Source organism: Somniosus microcephalus, unplaced genomic scaffold (assembly GCF_052327205.1).
Source record: "Somniosus microcephalus isolate GS21.2 unplaced genomic scaffold, FLI_Smic_1.0 unresolved_chr1, whole genome shotgun sequence".
Lineage (NCBI taxonomy): Eukaryota > Metazoa > Chordata > Chondrichthyes > Squaliformes > Somniosidae > Somniosus > Somniosus microcephalus.
In genome coordinates, this window is record NW_028225179.1 from 111,561,997 (window position 1) to 111,579,677 (window position 17,681).

The following is a 17,681-nucleotide window of genomic DNA, read 5'->3' on the forward strand; positions in this document are numbered from 1 at the left end:
CTGCTGAAATTCATTTTCATATATTAAACTGGCGAGGCCAGCTACTGTTTGTAAGGTTTCTCTGCAAAGCTGTTGAACAGAATTCTCCAGATATGCTCCGCCCATTTGGCAGAAGATGGGTGTAGCCCTACAGAAAGCATATAAACAGCGGTTTACTCGCTTTCTTCACGGCTTCCACTGATCTCCACCGAATTTCCGGCGGGAAATTGGGAGAACACCAGCGCAAAATTCCAGCCACTTCAAGAAGCGGCGCTATTTAGAATTAAAAACAAAAGTAAGTGGAGGGGTGTAGCGATAGACTATCTGTTTCACCTTAATAGAGAGTTGTTTACTATCAAAACAATCATTACCGATTGTCAGGCGCACTTCCCAGCAGTGGGCAAGTCCGACTGGCGCATTCGGCGGCTGATAAACCGAGCACTGAAATCCCACGCGATTGTTCCGTTTGCCTGTCGTAGCATCGGCGAAAACATCGCAAAGGGTACCGCTGGTCTCCTGCCGGAGTGACAGGAGAACCGCCGAGTAATTTCAGGGCTGGTTTCCCTGCTTCCTGCCGCTTTTGCTGTCCGGGTCGGTTGATGCAAAAACACGATTCCGGTGAAGACAAGGGTCTGAGGGGAGCAGTGGAAAAACAGGAACACGCATGGTGCCAGACTTCATCAGTATGGATTCAACTGGTGACGGCGGTGTTCCGAGGGAACACGTTGAAAAGCAGGCAAGGTTTTGTTCTAACATGTTCCACTAGTCAAACAGATAGAAATAGATAATATCTGCCTATCCACGTGGATCACTTCCCAATTTAATATTTCAGAATAAGGTAGGCTGGTGGGATTCTTTGCGTCAGTTTGTACTTAGCCCATTTTATCTGTTGCAATATTTGCCTCCCTCCTTCACAAATGGAAACTTCTCCACAGCATAATCTCGCTTCAGGATATTAGCAGATGCCGGGTACATCTGCAAAATTAACTAGTGGATCTGTAGATTTTGAGTTAACTTAATCTCGGAAGTCACTTTTGAAACACGTAATTGTTTACCGCAAGCAGTGGTGTAAAAGTGTTCTTTTCCCCCAGGCTGGTTCTTCCTATACTGCATATTTCAGGATAAAATCACATTATTCTGTAATATTCTGAAAACAAAGAAGAATGATCATACCTTTCCTTCACAAACATCCTTAACATCAATCCACGCTGAATTTGCCACCATTTCTGTTTTACCTCCGACATTTATGTAATAGTAGAGGACAAGACGAAACGTTGGCACCATGGCTATGCTCAGTGGGAGAGTAACTTTTGTCAATTCCGTTTTCAAAATTCTATCCATTTCTAGCACTTTTCCTTTGTTTATAATCTGCGGAAACAGGAACTCCAATGTCAGAATCTGCAGAAACAACAATCTCACAAATTATATACAGAGTAGGACAAGTATCTACAAAGTGTGTCTGTGCGAGAGTATGTGTGTTTATGTCTGTATGCGTGTGTTTCCATGTACATGGGAGTATGTATGTCTTCATGCGTATGTGTGTGTGCTTATAGAATGTGTGCCCATATGTATGCGTGTGTCCAAGTGTATGTGAGCATGCATGTGTGTCCATGTGTATGAATGTGTGTAGATGTGTGCACATGTGGGAAATATTTGGATGGGCTGGTTGTCATCTGTTTATGCCAATGGAACTCGCGACATAACTGTAGTGTATGTAACCGTCTACCTTTAAGAGACTATTGTATGTAACCGTTCACCTTTAAGAGAACTATTTTAGGTGTGGCACTACTTGTTTGGCTTTTGTATACGGTAATACCGACGGTGACCACACTGGTATATAAGTGCTGTGGCATGATTTATAGGGCAGATTCGCCCTGACCTTCGAATAGTAAAGTCCTGTTTTATGTTACTCCTGAAGTCTGTGTCGTAATTAACTGTACAACCCACAGACTTTACAGTGGCGACAAGTCCGATCGTACCCTGCGGCAACAATATGTCCAAAGCAACTAAAGAGCGTCGAAAAGTGGCAACCGCCCTCGTCGTTCTGCTGGGAGAAAACTCAAGACTGCAACAATAGAAAGGAGGAAGACTGTAGCGACAGAAAACTTCCATCTGCAACAGGCACTGACTGTCCCTTCTGCCACGGTGACTGTGAGTAGGGGAAAGTGAAAAGAATAGCCGGAGGTTAAGGGCTGGGCACTCGACCACGGTCGAGGGGAAAAAGGAGCCGAAGAAGAAAAAGTCGGGTCCAACGGCGTCGTGAGAGACCGCGACCGGGGGGGAAAGCCGAGCAGTGACCGAAGCCACGAGGCGCTGCGACCGGGAGCGTAGGCGCGGGAAGAGAGGAACTCAGCCACAGCCGGGGAGGGAAACACCGGACTGCGAGAGAGCGGGGGAGGCAGAGCCGACCAAGAGAGACTGCGCGAGAGCCAGTCCAGCGGCTGAACTGTCCTCCGTCAACGGGGTACCCAGCGCCGGTAGAGCCGAGCGAGCGGGAGAGTGAGACAGAGCCGAGCAACGGGAACTGTGCGAGAGCCAGTCCAGTGGCTGAACTGTCCTCCGTCAACGGGGTGTACCCAGCGCCGGTAGAGCCGAGCGAGCGGGAGAGCGAGACAGAGCCGAGCAACGGGAACTGTGCGAGAGCCAGTCCAGTGGCTGAACTGTCCTCCGTCAACGGGGTGTACCCAGCGCCGGTAGAGCCGAGCGAGCGGGAGAGAGAGACAGAGCCAAGCAACGGGAACTGTGCGAGAGCCAGTCCAGTGGCTGAACTGTCCTCCGTCAACGGGGTGTACCCAGCGCCGGTAGAGCCGAGCGAGCGGGAGAGAGAGACAGAGCCGAGCAACGGGAACTGTGCGAGAGCCAGTCCAGCGGCTGAACTGTCCTCCGTCAACGGGGTGTACCCAGCGCCGGTAGAGCCGAGCGAGCGGGAGAGAGACAGAGCCGAGCAAGAAGCCGACGCGCAGGCTGTGAACCTGAAAGCCAGCGGCACTCGCCCGTGGGGAAAGTGTACCCCTCCCGCCAGGGAAGACAGAAGCGGGAAACCGCCATTGAAGGGGCGGGGAGAGAAGATAAGAGCGGGAAACCGCCATTTTCGCGGGAAAACCGCCATCTTAGAAAAAAAAAGAAGTAATAATTCAAAGAAATACTTGTGTTGTTTCCAAAGAGAGGAAGATGCCTAAGCGTGGTAACATCAATGATTTTAATTCGGAGATAGAAGACTGGGCCACGTATGTGGAACGCATTGAGATCTATTGTGAGGCCAACAAAATAGAAGAAGACGACAAAGCTATCACCTTGCTAAACTCGATGGGGGCAAAGACATACGGGCTCTTGAAGCATCTACTATCCCCAGCTAAACCGGCGGATCAGACTTTCGATGAGGTTGTGACTGTTCTGAAGGATCACTTGAACCCCACACCGTTGATGTTGGCTGAACGATTCAAATTCTATGCGAGAACGCAACAGAAGGACGAAAGCAACGCAGAATACTTGGTCGAACTGCGTAGACTAGCAAAATACTGCCAGTTTGAAGGGAATCTGACAGAGGCATTGCAAGACAATTTCGTATGCGGATTGTCCAAGGAAGGGACGCAAAGGCGACTACTTGAAGAGAACGACCTTACACTTGACAGGGCTTTCCTTATAGCAGCATCGCACGAAGCCGCAGCGAAAGGAACTGCGGAAATGCAGCTAAAGGCAGCGGCAGTCGGGGTGGACCAAATTACCTCGAGTACAACCAAATGCTATCGCTGTGGGAAGACAACACACGATCAGAACCAATGCTGGTTTAAGAACCAAGAATGTAGGAAATGTGGCAAACTGGGTCACATCGCTAAGGTATGCCGGTCAGGGAAGAAGACCAACAACCAAAGGAAGCCATCACAGGAAAAGTACAACAAGGTACACAAGGTGGCTGAGAAGAGTTCAGACGAACAGAATTCAGGCTCAGACCCAAACGGCCAGGAGCTGGGTAGTCTGAGAATTCATAATGTGAGTAAGGAAGCTGACCTACAAACTATCTGGGTCATACTAAAAATAGCTGGAGTCCAAGTGAGAATGGAGTTGGACACGGGATCAGCTCTATCAGTCATAAATCAAAGGGACTACCACCGGCTATTCTCTCACATACCCTTAAGAGATACCAAGTTCGTATTGCAGACATACACGGGGCATAAAGTATACCCCATGGGAAAGATAAGAGTCAAGGTGAGAGATAGGGGTAAAGAACACCCAAGAATGAACTTGTACGTACTACCTGAGGGAGGACCACCACTTCTAGGACGGGAGTGGATCAAGAAAATAGACAGGGAATGGCCCTACCTACAAGCAATGACGAGTGAGGACTCGGTGCAGACAAGCAGCTCAGACTCTGAGCCGGAAGACAATAAGTCCAGCCCAAGTATGAAAAACAAGGTTAACATGAACTCACTGACTAAGGTTGGAAAAACAATGGCGTGTATAAAGACAGAGAATTCTGAGTCTGTTCAAGTTACAGACATATGCATTACGGAGGAACACCGGGCTCGAACTCAACGTTATCTCAAAGTACGGCAACAATTAGAACAATTGAGTTACCGTCTCGTACAAGAGATGAAAACAATGAAAAAGTTCTACGACACCGAATGGGAGAGTCTGGAAAGACAACAGAACCTGCTGGCTCAAGCAGAGAGCGACCATAGAGCCATCGTGACCAATTACCGATCACATCTCCCTTATGATGTTCAGGAGTTAGAATATCTGCATGATCTAGAGATACAGCATACAGGCAAACCACGCTACACTGAGGATTTTGTTCTGCAATTGGAGACGGAGCTAGTGCAGGCAAGGTTAAGAGAAGCTGAATCGCAGTGTGCACTTAAAGAGATGCAGAAAAAAATCTTGGACATAGAAAAGAGAAACGCTTCTTTACCTGATGAGAATAATGTGGCCATGTTGCAAGAGGAGCTTATAGGGGTGAAACTCAAAGAAGCTAAGCAAAGGATGTTGGAACTTGAAACACAGAACCAAATCAGCAGTAACCAGCTATGTCGAGCAGAGAAGGTGCAATATCTCTCAGCCCAGAATAAGGGACTACTCACTCAGTTAAATGAAAGTAAAGGGAAAATGGCTGAGATAGACCGCAAGAATAAAGAAGATTTGATGGCAGTGAGACTTCGAGAGGCGGATAGCATAGCAGCCTTGGCTGAACTCCAACAGAAGATTGCGAAAGAAGCAAATGAAGAGGAATCTTCAGGAAGCCAGATTTTATTCCAGTTCTTCTCTACGACTCCTTACAAGCAGAGTGTGAGAAGTTGAAAGAACAGTATGAACAGGCCCAGGCTACAATTCTGGAGGGGGTTAACACGGCAACCTCCGAAAAGCTAGTTTCAGTAGAAGCATATGAGCAACTAAAGGTTGAACATGAGCAAGAAGTCCAAAGGCTGCAGGAAATTCTTGATGAGCTCAAGGCCAAGACAGACTCATCGGTAGAAGTTCCATCCATAGATGAGAAATTAGAGGTGAAAGACATGGCAGAACATGAAAGACAAGATGTCCAAGAACTCATAAAAATAGTGAAGGAAACTCAAGACAAATATGAGGCGGCAATGACTGAGGTTCAACAACTTGAAGAACAGATTCAACTGGGAACCCTTTCAGTGGAAGAAAAGGAAACTGTAAGAAACACAGAGACTGTAAGAATGGTCCCTGAACATGAGCTAGAGAGCATCAAGGCGCAACTTCTCCGAGCGCTGGAAGCCAAAGTACAAGAGGAAAAGAAGGTGAAAGCATTGGAGGAAAAGGTGGATGAAATGGAGAAGACTCTGATCCACAGTGTTCCCGTGGAAGAGCTAACGGTCAGCCAACTCCTTCATATGCTGAGGGACAAGACTCTGCAATGGGAACAATCGGAACACGAGCTTCAATCTTCAAAGGGAAGGAGTTCGGAGCTCTCAAAAGTGATGGAAATAGCTGAGGTTGCAACACAGACTTTACTGGGATGCCAAAAGTATGCTGAATCACGTCTATGTGAACAACAGAATGTTGAAACAGCTGCTTCAGTAGAAGGATTGAATAGCCCGATCAATCAATCCCCGATGGAAGGGAAGGTATTCAAATCACAAATGAGGTCAGTAGTGAAGGGTTTGCAGGAAACCCAGGAAGAGCGGGATGAATATGAATGCATGAAGGAGTCTCTTCAAGAAAGATGTCTAGGGAGGGAACAACAGTTGGAACAACGGTCGGCTGGCGTCCAGATGGGTAAGGAGGAAGGAGAAGGTCCTCTCGTCGGCCTAACTCGGGACGAACCCGAATATTACCATGACCTGTTGAGTGACACTGAATATTATGAGGATCTGGTCTGCCTAGCTTGTGATGAAAACTCCCAAAGTGCAGAAATCAGGATGAAGCACTTAAAGTCTAAGGAACATAGAGAGATGGTGGCGCTACAGCTGGCAGCTGATAAAGGAGCCCCGAGAGTCTCCAAGAAGCAGAAAAGAAAAAGAAGAAGCAGAAGATGATAACCATCAAAATCATTATCACTCCTACCAGATCATGCACGTGGGCCCTACGAAGGGAGATAAATCAGTTGGGAAGTCTAAATCATTATTACTCCTACCAGATCATGCACGTGGGCCCTACAAAGGGAGATAAATCAGTTGGAAAGTAAGAAAAATTACCAAGGCAATACAGCTGTTTGTAAAAGTCAGCATTGCTGGTTCAGCAGGACGAAAGTTCAAGCTGTTACGTCAAGGGGAAGACTAGTGGAGGAGTCACGCTAGCAATGTGAACCGGCTACACCACAGCGATGTTGTTCGGACTGAGTCAAGACTAGAGACTGAATCTATACACTGTTCCCACAGAGACTGAACCTGTGAACTGTTTCCCACAGAGACTGAACCTGTGAACTGTTTCCCGCAGAGACTATATCTGTAAATTGTTTACCTGAAGTTGAATATATGTATGTTAATGAGAAATAGTATGTTGTAAGCTAAAAAGGGAGGATTGTAGTGTATGTAACCGTTCACCTTTAAGAGAACTATTTTAGGTGTGGCACTACTTGTTTGGCTTCTGTATACGGTAATACCGACGGTGACCACACCGGTATATAAGTGCTGTGGCATGATTTATAGGGCAGATTCGCCCTGACCTTCAAATAGTAAAGTCCTGTTTTATGTTACTCCTGAAGTCTGTGTCGTAATTAACTGTACAACCCACAGACTTTACAATAACCATGTAGATTCACCGTGAAACTTGGTTGCTTGGATGTGGCACTTGAAAGTGGAAGGAATCGCGACATATCCCATAGTATGCCCGGCAGTAAACGTGGCAGGAGTAATGTTTTGTTATGGAGTATGTTTTCAACTTGCCGTCCTGATCTAAAACTGACATGGGGATAATTTTGACTTTTTCGCACAGGGCGAAATCAGAGCAGCCACCCATAATTCTTGATATTAACTTTTAGCTTTTACCTGTTAAGTCAGTTTGTCTTCGAAGGCGTCAAATATCAGTTTCATTTCAAGTGAAATTGAAAGCAAAGACAGGGATATGTAAGACTTTAGTAGAGGCAAGTACAGACTTGCTTTGTTAGATGGCTGCATCGATCTCCATAGACCTTGCAGCTGTGAGATAATGGATAGGTCCACAATGCCATCCATCCAGTTAGAATGGCCAACTCCCCCCATAACATTGATAAAGAATGTGCGCAAGTGATAACTAAAGTATTGAGCACCTGCAATTGTCTCCAGTTGAATGATTTGATTGACAGCTCAGCCAAGGTGAAGACATAATAAAGTGTCGAAAGTGATGTCTGTCAAACTGGAGTTATGGCAGCTCATTAGATGAGGTAATGTATATCCTTCCTCAGATAAGGAGACCAAAACTGTGCACAGTACTCCAGGTGTGGTCTCACCAGAGCCCTGTACAATTGTAGCAAGGCTTCCTTACTCTAACCCCCTTGCAACAAAGGCCAACATTCCATTTGCCTTCCTAATTGCTTGCTGTACCTGCATGCTAACTCTCGGTGTTTCCTGTACAAGGACACCTCAATCTCTCAGGGGCTGATGACTGCCACCCCCCCCACTCCAGCTCAGGTAACTTAACATGTGAATTATTGGGTAACTCATATTACGCAAGTGTGCTCTTATGTATAATTATTATGAATAATAGTTATTGTATGCTTAACTCAGGTGAAAGGCAATAAGTGGCCGTCGAACCATATTATCTTGAGGAATTACTTATCAACTTATGAGTAAGAAACAACCATTCCTGAGAAGTGTATAATGGGCAGTTGGTTCCATAGGGTCTGTTTCATACTATTGCGCGATTTACAGGCGGCAAGTTTAACATCTATTCCATCATTTACAAAAGGTCCAGGTTGAAAGATCTCTCCTTTCCAATCTATAAACTGGCACTGAAATTGCATTATAGTTCTGCTAGTCTCCTGCTATAGTTGCGGGGAGGGCGGCAGACTGCTCTGAAATCTCAGGGCCAGTAATGGTATATTTAATTAATCGGATCTGAGTGTTAAATAGCGACTGGACCAGTATAGGAAGGAGAATATGATAGGACACGCCATGCGGTATATCAGGTGGGTTCACTAAGAGGCATATTAACCACTCAGCAAGCATTTCCATTCTGCTTTACATCAAAGCGATTCTCAACGCCCAGGCCATATATACGGAAATTTTTCCTACAACTTTTTCAGAACACCGAGAATTGCAAACAAGCATTCATCATTGACGAAGTTGGCTGTTTTGCAGCGACCAGCACAAAACGTGTTCCACATCCATACCACCATAGACTTGGGGCTACAGTTTCCATTAGTGCGCCTGGGGCGGTACCTAGTTGAGTGGAAGGTCCACTCATTGTAGAATGGTTTCAATTCCATTAAAATGAGCTCCGTCAGATTAACGCCCAGGCGGCGATGTTGACAATGTATCCCTTGAAGTCAATGGACAACACGAGTTGCTCTTCCCAGGGTGGTTCTCATTGGCATTAACTATGCTCGACACCAGGCCAGTCTTTGAAATCTGGATTTGTGCGTTTGCAGGTCTCATAAGCACTGAGGCAGACGATTTAGCTTCGAGTCTTTTATGGTAATGTCACCCACATCCACACGGGCATGCAAGGTTTCAGAGAAATACCAAAGGGTAAATCTCTAGTTTGTGGTATCAAATTCAATAGGTTTGAATTTTGGCACTACGGGAGGGGCCACGCCAGTAAGGGCAACCTTATCTATATATATATATAATATTGCTCTTCTGTCTGTCTGTCTGTCCGTACTCTATACACTCGAAAGTTATAGAGCGTACCTACATGCGTGTTACATCGAAAGAAAGCTTACGATTCCGGAACGGTCATAAGCATATGTACTTTTCGGTGAGACAAAAATTGTGCCGACGGTATCCAAAAAACGTTCAAAATTCCGCTCATTATCCTCTCATTAGCATTGAGTGACGTGAAGGTTGACCAATCGTACAGTCGAGCGACCTGACAGTCGACCAATCGCTGCGTCACGGGGGCGGGTTCATTGCGTGTGCGGGCGGGCCATCCTACAGTTGAGTGACGTGATGATTGACCAATCCTACAGTTCAGTGACCTGATGGTTGACCAATCGGTGCGTCACATTGCGTGTGTGGGTGGGCCTAATCCTTCTGACCGGAGGTGAGTGGCCGCCATCTTGATTCTTAACTTTATTTATTTTTGCCACTTTCTGTGTGTTAGGGAACTAAGGAAAAGAACAATTTATTTCAGTTTTAAATTGTATTTAGGAACAGTTAGAAATGAAGTGATCCCCTGCCTTTCGCCCGGAGGCTCGCCTACTTTGACGGCCATTTTCAGCGGCTGTGCCGGCGCCGGGCACGGCCTAGCAGCCCAGGAAGCCTGGGCCTTGAGTTGAGCGGATTCCCGGCACAATGCCACTGCCCCCTGGGCCTGAGGCGGTTCGCCGATCGATTTGTTTTAGTCGCCAGTTTAGACAATGCCCGGAACCTGCTGAAGGCCGTTCATTTCCGTGACCAGGTCACCGTCTTTGCCTCGGCCAACGGCATCAGGGCTCGGCTCAGTTTGCGGCTGCGGCCCGGGGACTCACTTGGGCTTTCACCCCTTCGGCCCGGTCCCAGGGCTCCCCGTGGCGTCAACCGCGCCGCCCGAGAGTCGGACCCAAAGCCACCAGGTGACCGGCCGTGGCGGTCCGTGCCGGGAGCCGCCGCGCACAAACCTTCCTCGCGGCATCAACAGCCCCACCCCAGAGCCCGACCCAAAGCCACCAGGTGAGCAGCCGCGGTGGCCCAGTCTCTCTCTCACACTCCCAATCTCTCTCTCTCTCTCACACTCCCAGTCTCTCTCTCTCTCTCTCTCACACACTCCCACTCTCTCTCTCTCTCACACTCCCAATCTCTCTCTCTCCCTCTCACACTCCCAGCCTCTCTCTCTCTCTCTCACACTCCCAGTCTCTCTCTCTCTCTCACACTCCCAGTCTCTCTCTCTCTCTCTCACACTCCCAGTCTCTCTCTCTCACAATCCCAATCTCTCTATCTCTCACACTCCCAGTCTCTCTCTCTCACACTCCCAGTCTCTCTCTCACACTCCCAGTCTCTCTCTCTCACACACTCCCAATCTCTCTCTCTCACACTCCCAGTCTCTCTCTCTCTCTCACACTCCCAGCCTCTCTCTCTCACACACACTCCCAGTCTCTCTCTCTCACACTCCCAATCTCTCTCTCTCTCTCTCACACTCCCAATCTCTCTCTCTCTCACACTCCCAGTCTCTCTCTCTCTCACACTCACAGTCTCTCTCTCTCTCACACACTCCCAATCTCTCTCTCTCTCACACTCCCAGTCTCTCTCTCTCTCTCACACTCCCAGTCTCTCTCTTTCACACACTCCCAGTCTCTCTCTCTCTCACACACTCCCAGTCTCTCTCTCACACACTCCCACTCTCTCTCTCTCTCACACTCCCAATCTCTCTCTCTCACTCCAATCTCTCTCTCTCTCTCACACTCCCAGTCTCTCTCTCTCTCCCACTCCCAATCTCTCTCTCTCACACACTCCCAGTCTCTCTCTCACACTCCCAATCTCTCTCTCTCTCTCTCACACACTCCCAGTCTCTCTCTCTCTCTCTCTCTCACACTCCCAGTCTCTCTCTCTCTCACACACACTCCCAGTCTCTCTCTCTCTCTCACTCCCAGTCTCTCTCTCTCTCTCTCTCACAGACACTCCCACTCTCTCTCTCTCACACACTCCCAGTCTCTCTCTCTCTCTCACACTCCCAGTCTCTCTCTCTCTCTGACACTCCCAGTTTCTCTCTCTCACCCTCCCAGTCTCTCTCTTTCACACACTCCCAGTCTCTCTCTCTCTCACACTCCCAGTCTCTCTCTCACACACTCCCACTCTCTCTCTCTCTCACACTCCCAATCTCTCTCTCTCACTCCCAATCTCTCTCTCTCTCACACTCCCAGTCTCTCTCTCTCTCACACTCCCAATCTCTCTCTCTCACACTCCCAGTCTCTCTCTCACACTCCCAATCTCTCTCTCTCTCACACTCCCAGTCTCTCTCTCTCTCTCACACACTCCCATCTCTCTCTCTCTCTCTCTCACACTCCCAGTCTCTCTCTCTCTCACACACACTCCCAGTCTCTCTCTCTCACTCCCAGTCTCTCTCTCTCACTCTCTCTCACAGACACTCCCACTCTCTCTCTCTCACACACTCCCAGTCTCTCTCTCTCTCTCACACTCCCAGTCTCTCTCTCTCTCTGACACTCCCAGTTTCTCTCTCTCTCTCACCCTCCCAGTCTCTCTCTCTCACTCCATCTCTCTCTCTCTCTCTCCTCCACTCTCTCTCTCTCACACTCTCAGTCTCTCTCTCTCTCTCACTCCTCTCTCTCTTCCTCTCCTCTCTCTTCCCCCAGTCTCTCTCTCTTCTCTCTCTTCCAAGTCTCTTCCTCTCCTCTTCCCCCAGTCGCTCCCTCTCTCTATTCCCCCAGTCCTCTCTCTCTTCCTCTTCTTTCCCCCCCAGTCGCTCCCTCTCTCTTCCCCCCAGTCACTCCCTCTCTTCCCCCCAGTCGCTTCCTCTCTCTCTTCCCCCCAGTCGCTCCCTCTCTCTCTTCCCCCCAGTCGCTCCCTCTCTCTCTTCCAACAACAACATGCCCTTAAAATAGCCTCGGCACCGCTGGGCACCCCCAGTTAGTCTATCTATCTACATATATAAAGCGGTCGATCTGTCTGTCATTCCGTCTGTCTGTCTGTCTGTATTAAATAAACTCGAAAGTTATAGAGCGTACCTACACGTGTGTTACATCGAAAGAAAGCTTACGATTCCAGAACCGTCATAAGCGTATTTACGTTTCGGCCAGACAAAAATTGCGCCGGCAGTATCCACAAAACGTTCAACATTCCGCTCATTAGCATCTCATTATCCGCTCATTAGCAATAGAGTGACGTCGAGGTCGACCAATCGTACGGCGGGTTCCTGGCGTGTGCTGGCGGGCCCTCCTAGAGTCGAGTGACGGGACGATTGACCAATCCTACGCTTTGGTGACCTGCCGGTCGACCAATCGGTGCTTGTGTGGGTGGGCCTTATCGTTCTGAACCGAGGTGAGTCGCCGCCATCTTAATTCCAAACTTTTCATTTCTTTTTCCCGCTTTCTGCGTGTTTCTTTTCAAATCTACATTTTTTTTAAAAAAGTTAATTAATTTGTAAATCTTTTCTGTAACATCTAGAATTTTTCTACCTTTAACCGTTTTTCCAGGCCTGTAAGCCTGGGCCTCTGTAGCCCAGCCACGCCCGAGCTAGGCACCTCCCGTCGCGCTGAACAAGCGGCGCGCGATCTCCACCATTTTTGTGCAGGCTGGAGGGGGCGGGCCTGAGTCGAGCATCGCCACCCGCCGCCATGTTAGTAAAGGCGGGTGGGGCAGGAGTCAGCGTGCGCGACTTGAGTCCGGCCGGGCCTCACGCGGTAGATTGCGCGGCGGCGTCTCTCTCTCTGCTCTTGAAGCCGGCTCGGGTGGGGGGGCGGGGCTTGGGAGATCGGGCCTCCAGAGATCGGGGGGAGGGGGGGCGAGCCTCGGGAGATCGGGCCTCGGGAGATCGGGGCGGGAGATCAGCGCTCGGGAGATCGGGCCTCGGGAGATCGGGGGGTGGGGCGCGGGACTCCGGAGATTGGGCCTCGTGAGATCGGGCCTCAGGAGGGCGGGGCTCGGGACATCGGGGGGGCGGGGCTCGGGGACTCGCCCCCTCCCCCTCCTCCCCCCCTCTCCCCTCCCCTCCCCTCCCTCCCCGTCCCCCCTACCCCCTCCCCTCCCCCCTCCCCTCTCCCCCCTCCCCTCCCCCTCCCCTCCCCCTCCCCTCCCCCCTCCCCCTCCCCCTCCTCTCTCTTCCCCCCAGTCACTCTCTCTCTTCCCCCCAGTCATTCTCTCTCTTCCCCCCAGTCGCTCTCTCTCTTCCCCCCCAGTCGCTCTCTCTCTTCCCCCCAGTCGCTCTCTCTCTTCCCCCCCAGTCGCTCTCTCTCTTCCCCCATTCGCTCTCTCTCTTCCCCCAGTCGCTCTCTCTCTTCCCCCCGTCGCTCTCTCTCTTCCCCCCAGTCGCTCTCTCTCTTTCCCCCAGTCGCTCTCTCTCTTCCCCCCAGTCGCTCTCTCTCTTCCCCCCCCAGTCGCCCTCTCTCTTCCCCCCCAGTCGCTCTCTCTCTTCCCCCCAGTCGCTCTCCCTCTTCCCCCCAGTTGCTCTCTCTCTTCCCCCCAGTCACTCTCTCTCTCTCTTCCAACAACAACATGCCCTCAAAAGACCCTCGGCACCGCCGGGCACTTTAGCTAGTATATATATATACTAGCTGGGGAGCCCCGCGTTGCGAGGGCAATTTTGGGGCGCTTGGTCTTCCTGCCCCTGTGTGTCCCCCCTCTCCCTGTGATGTCCTCTCCCTGTCCTATCCCCGGTGTAATCACTGTCTCCCCCCACCCCCGTGTAATCTCTGTCTCCCCCCACCCCCCCCCACGACCCCGTCTCCATCAAGGACACCGATCTTGCTCCCCCACCAGCTGGGAACGGCTAACTCAGCACAGAGGAGGAATGCAGAGCAGCGGCCGGCGCCGGGAGCGGCGGCGGTCTCGCGGGCGGCGCATGCGCGGTCAGTGCGGGCGGCGCATGCGCGGTCAGTGCGGGCGGCGCGAGGCGGCCCGCGGGGAGCAGGCAAGACCGCCGGCGTGGCCCGTTGCCGGGGTAACGGGGGCCATGCGAATGCGTGCCGTCGTCAAGGCGGCCGCGCAACTGGCGGCCTCTTGTTTTTTTTAAACTCATCAGCTCTCCCCCCCCCCGCGATTTCCCGAGGCTCTCCCCCCCGCGATTTCCCAAGGCTCTCCCCCCCCCGCGGTTTCCCGAGGCTCTCCCCCCCCCGCGATTTCCCGAGGCTCTCCCCCCCCGCGATTTCCCGAGGCTCTCCCCCCCCCGCGATTTCCCGAGGCTCCCCCCCCCCGCAATTTCCCGAGGCTCTCCCCCCCCCGCGATTTCCCGAGGCTCTCCCCCCCCTATTAAATTGGTATTTAATTCCCTAACACATCATTAAAATATTTACCTTACTTCCCTAACACACTGAAAGTGTGGGGAAAAAATTGTGAAAATCAAGATGGCGGCCACTCACCTCGGTTCAGAAGGATAAGGCCCGCCCACACACGCACCGATTGGTCGACTGGTCAGGTCACCGAAGCGTAGGATTGGTCAATCGTCGAGTCAATCGACACTCAACTGTAGGAAGGAGGACCCGCCGTCCGATTGGTGGACCTCGCCGTCACACGGTCGCTAATGAGATGCTAATGAGCAGAACGCTGAACGTTTTTGGGATACCGCGGGCGGGATTTTTGTCCGGCCGAAACGTAAATATGCCTATGACCGGTCCGGAATCGCAAGCTTTCTTTTGAGGCGATGCGCGCGTCGGTACGCTCTGTAACTTTCAAACGTATAGAACACGGACAGACAGACAGACATCGGGACAGACAGACAGAAGAGCTCTTTTATATATATAGATAGATAATTGCTCTTCTGTCTGTATGTCTGTCTGTCTGTCCTCTATACACTCAAAAGTTATAGAGCGTACCTACACGTGTGTTACATCAAAAGAAAGGTTACGATTCCGGAACGGTCATAAGCATATTTACTTTTCAGTGAGACAAAAATTGTGCCGACGGAATCCAGAAAATGTTCAAAATTCCGCTCATTATCCGCTCATTAGCATTGAGTGACTATGATGTCGAAGAGCTGCTATGATGTCAGAGCAGTTTTTGTGCTGTCATAAAGAAATCAATGCTTTCACTGTGCCCAGCCTACTCAGCTGGGGTGACTCGGGCCGGGCCTCTTCCTCTCTTCTCTATCTCTCCCCAGTCTCTCTCTCCCTTCCCCATCTCTCTCTCTCTCTCTCCCCCAGTCTCTCTCTCTCTCCCCCCTCAGTCTCTCTCTCTCTCTCTATCTCCCCATTCTCTCTCTCCCTCCCCAGTCTCTCTCCTCTCTCTCCCGCCAGTCTCTCTACTCTTTCTCTCTCTCCCCCAGTCGCTCTCTCACTCCCCACTCAGACTCTCTCTCTCTATCTCCCCAGTCTCTCTCTCTCCCTCTCTGTCTCTCCCCATCTCTCTCTCTCTCTCCCCCCTCAGTTGCTCTCTCTCTCCCCCTCAGTCTCTCTCTCTCTCCCCCAGTCTCTCTCTCTCTCTCCCCCAGTCTCTCTCTCCCCAGTTCTCTCTCCCCAGTCTCTCTACTCTCTCTCTCTCCCGTCTCTCTCTCTATCCCCAGTCTCTCTCTCTTTATCTCCCCAGTCTCTCTCTCTCTCTCTCTCTCTATCTCCCCGTCTCTCTCTCTCTCCCTCTCTCCCCCCAGTCTCTCTACTCTTTCTCTCTCCCCGTCTCTCTCTCTCTCCCCCCAGTCTCTCTCTCTCTCCTTCCTTCTCTGTCTCTGTCTGTCTCTCTCTCCTTCCCTCTCTCTCTCTGTCTCTCTCTCCTTCCCTCTCTCTCTCTCCTTCCCTCTCTCTCTCTGTCTCTCTCTCCTTCCATCTCCAAATGGGGCGATACCGAATTTCTAGCCCTCTCCCTCTCTCTCTCCCCGCAATCTCTCTCTCTCTCCCCGTCTCTTTATCTCTCTCTCTGTCTCCCAGTCTCTCTCTCTCTGTCTCCCAGTCTCTCTATCTCTTCCCCATTCTCTCTTTCTCTCTCCCCCAGTTTCTCTCTCTCTCCCCGTCTCTCTCTCCTACCCCCTCCGTCTCTCTCTATCTCTCTCTCTCTCTCTATCTCGCCAGTCTCTCTCTCTCTCCCCCAGGCTCTCCCTCTCTCTCCCCATCTCTCTCTCTCTCCCCTCTCAATCGCTCGCTCTCTCCCCCAGTCTCTCTACTCTCTCTCTCTCTCCCCCAGTCGCTCTCTCACTCCCCACTCAGACTCTCTCTCTCTATCTCCCCAGTCTCTCTCTCTCCCTCTCTGTCTCTCCCCATCTCTCTCTCTCTCCCCCCTCAGTTGCTCTCTCTCTCCCCCTCAGTCTCTCTCTCTCTCCCCCAGTCTCTCTCTCTCTCTCTCCCCCAGTCTCTCTCTCCCCAGTTCTCTCTCCCCAGTCTCTCTACTCTCTCTCTCTCCCGTCTCTCTCTCTATCCCCAGTCTCTCTCTCTTTATCTCCCCAGTCTCTCTCTCTCTCTCTCTCTATCTCCCCGTCTCTCTCTCTCTCCCTCTCTCCCCCCAGTCTCTCTACTCTTTCTCTCTCCCCGTCTCTCTCTCTCTCCCCCCGTCTCTCTCTCTCTCCTTCCTTCTCTGTCTCTGTCTGTCTCTCTCTCCTTCCCTCTCTCTCTCTGTCTCTCTCTCCTTCCCTCTCTCTCTCTCCTTCCCTCTCTCTCTCTGTCTCTCTCTCCTTCCATCTCCAAACGGGGCGATACCGAACTTCTAGCCCTCTCCCTCTCTCTCTCCCCGCAATCTCTCTCTCTCTCCCCATCTCTTTATCTCTCTCTCTGTCTCCCAGTCTCTCTCTCTCTGTCACCCAGCCTCTCTATCTCTTCCCCCATTCTCTCTTTCTCTCTCCCCCAGTTTCTCTCTCTCTCCCCGTCTCTCTCTCCCACCCCCTCCGTCTCTCTCTCTCTCTCTCTCTCTCTCTCTCTCTATCTCGCCAGTCTCTCTCTCTCTCCCCCAGGCTCTCCCTCTCTCTCCCCATCTCTCTCTCTCTCCCCTCTCAATCGCTCGCTCTCTCCCCCAGTCTCTCTCTCTCTCCCCCCTGGTCTCTCTCTCTCTCTCTCCCCCAGTCTCTCTCCCCCCAGTCTCTCTCCTCTCTCTCCCCCCAGTCTCTCTACTCTCTCTCTCTCCCCTGTCTCTCTCTCTCTACCCCAGTCTCTCTCTCTCCCCCTCAGTCGCTCTCTCTCTCTCCCCTCAGTCTCTCTCTCTATCTCCCAGTCTCTCTCTCTCTCTCTCTATCTCCCCGTCTCTCTCTCTCTCCTTCCCTCTCTCGCTCTGTCTCTCTCTCCTTCCCTCTCTCTGTCTCTCCTTCCCTCTCTCTCTCTTCTCCCCCCCAGTCTCTCTCTCTCTTTTGCATCACGGGGGGCGTTTCATTCCATGTGTGGGCGGGTCTAATCCTGCAGCCTCCCAAAACGTCGCCGCTATTTTTTTAATACCGACAGCGACAGCACCAGCACAACAAACCCCCACAGTACGGCTCCGGCACAGTATCCCGCTCCCGGCCCGTCGGAGTGGGAGGTGAGTTGGGGTCACTCGGGCCGAGCC

The 17,681-nt window shown here is 51.1% G+C and overlaps 1 protein-coding gene across 1 annotated transcript in view; it reads right to left on the minus strand.

Annotated features, from left to right (window-relative positions):
* Positions 1 to 17,681, minus strand: part of LOC147095707 (complement C4-like) — a 450,539-nt gene that overhangs the window by 134,515 nt on the left and 298,343 nt on the right. The window contains exon 13 of the mRNA XM_085974756.1: positions 1,153 to 1,347. Coding sequence (XP_085830882.1) covers positions 1,153 to 1,347 — 195 coding nt within the window. The remainder of the gene's footprint in view (positions 1 to 1,152; positions 1,348 to 17,681) is intronic.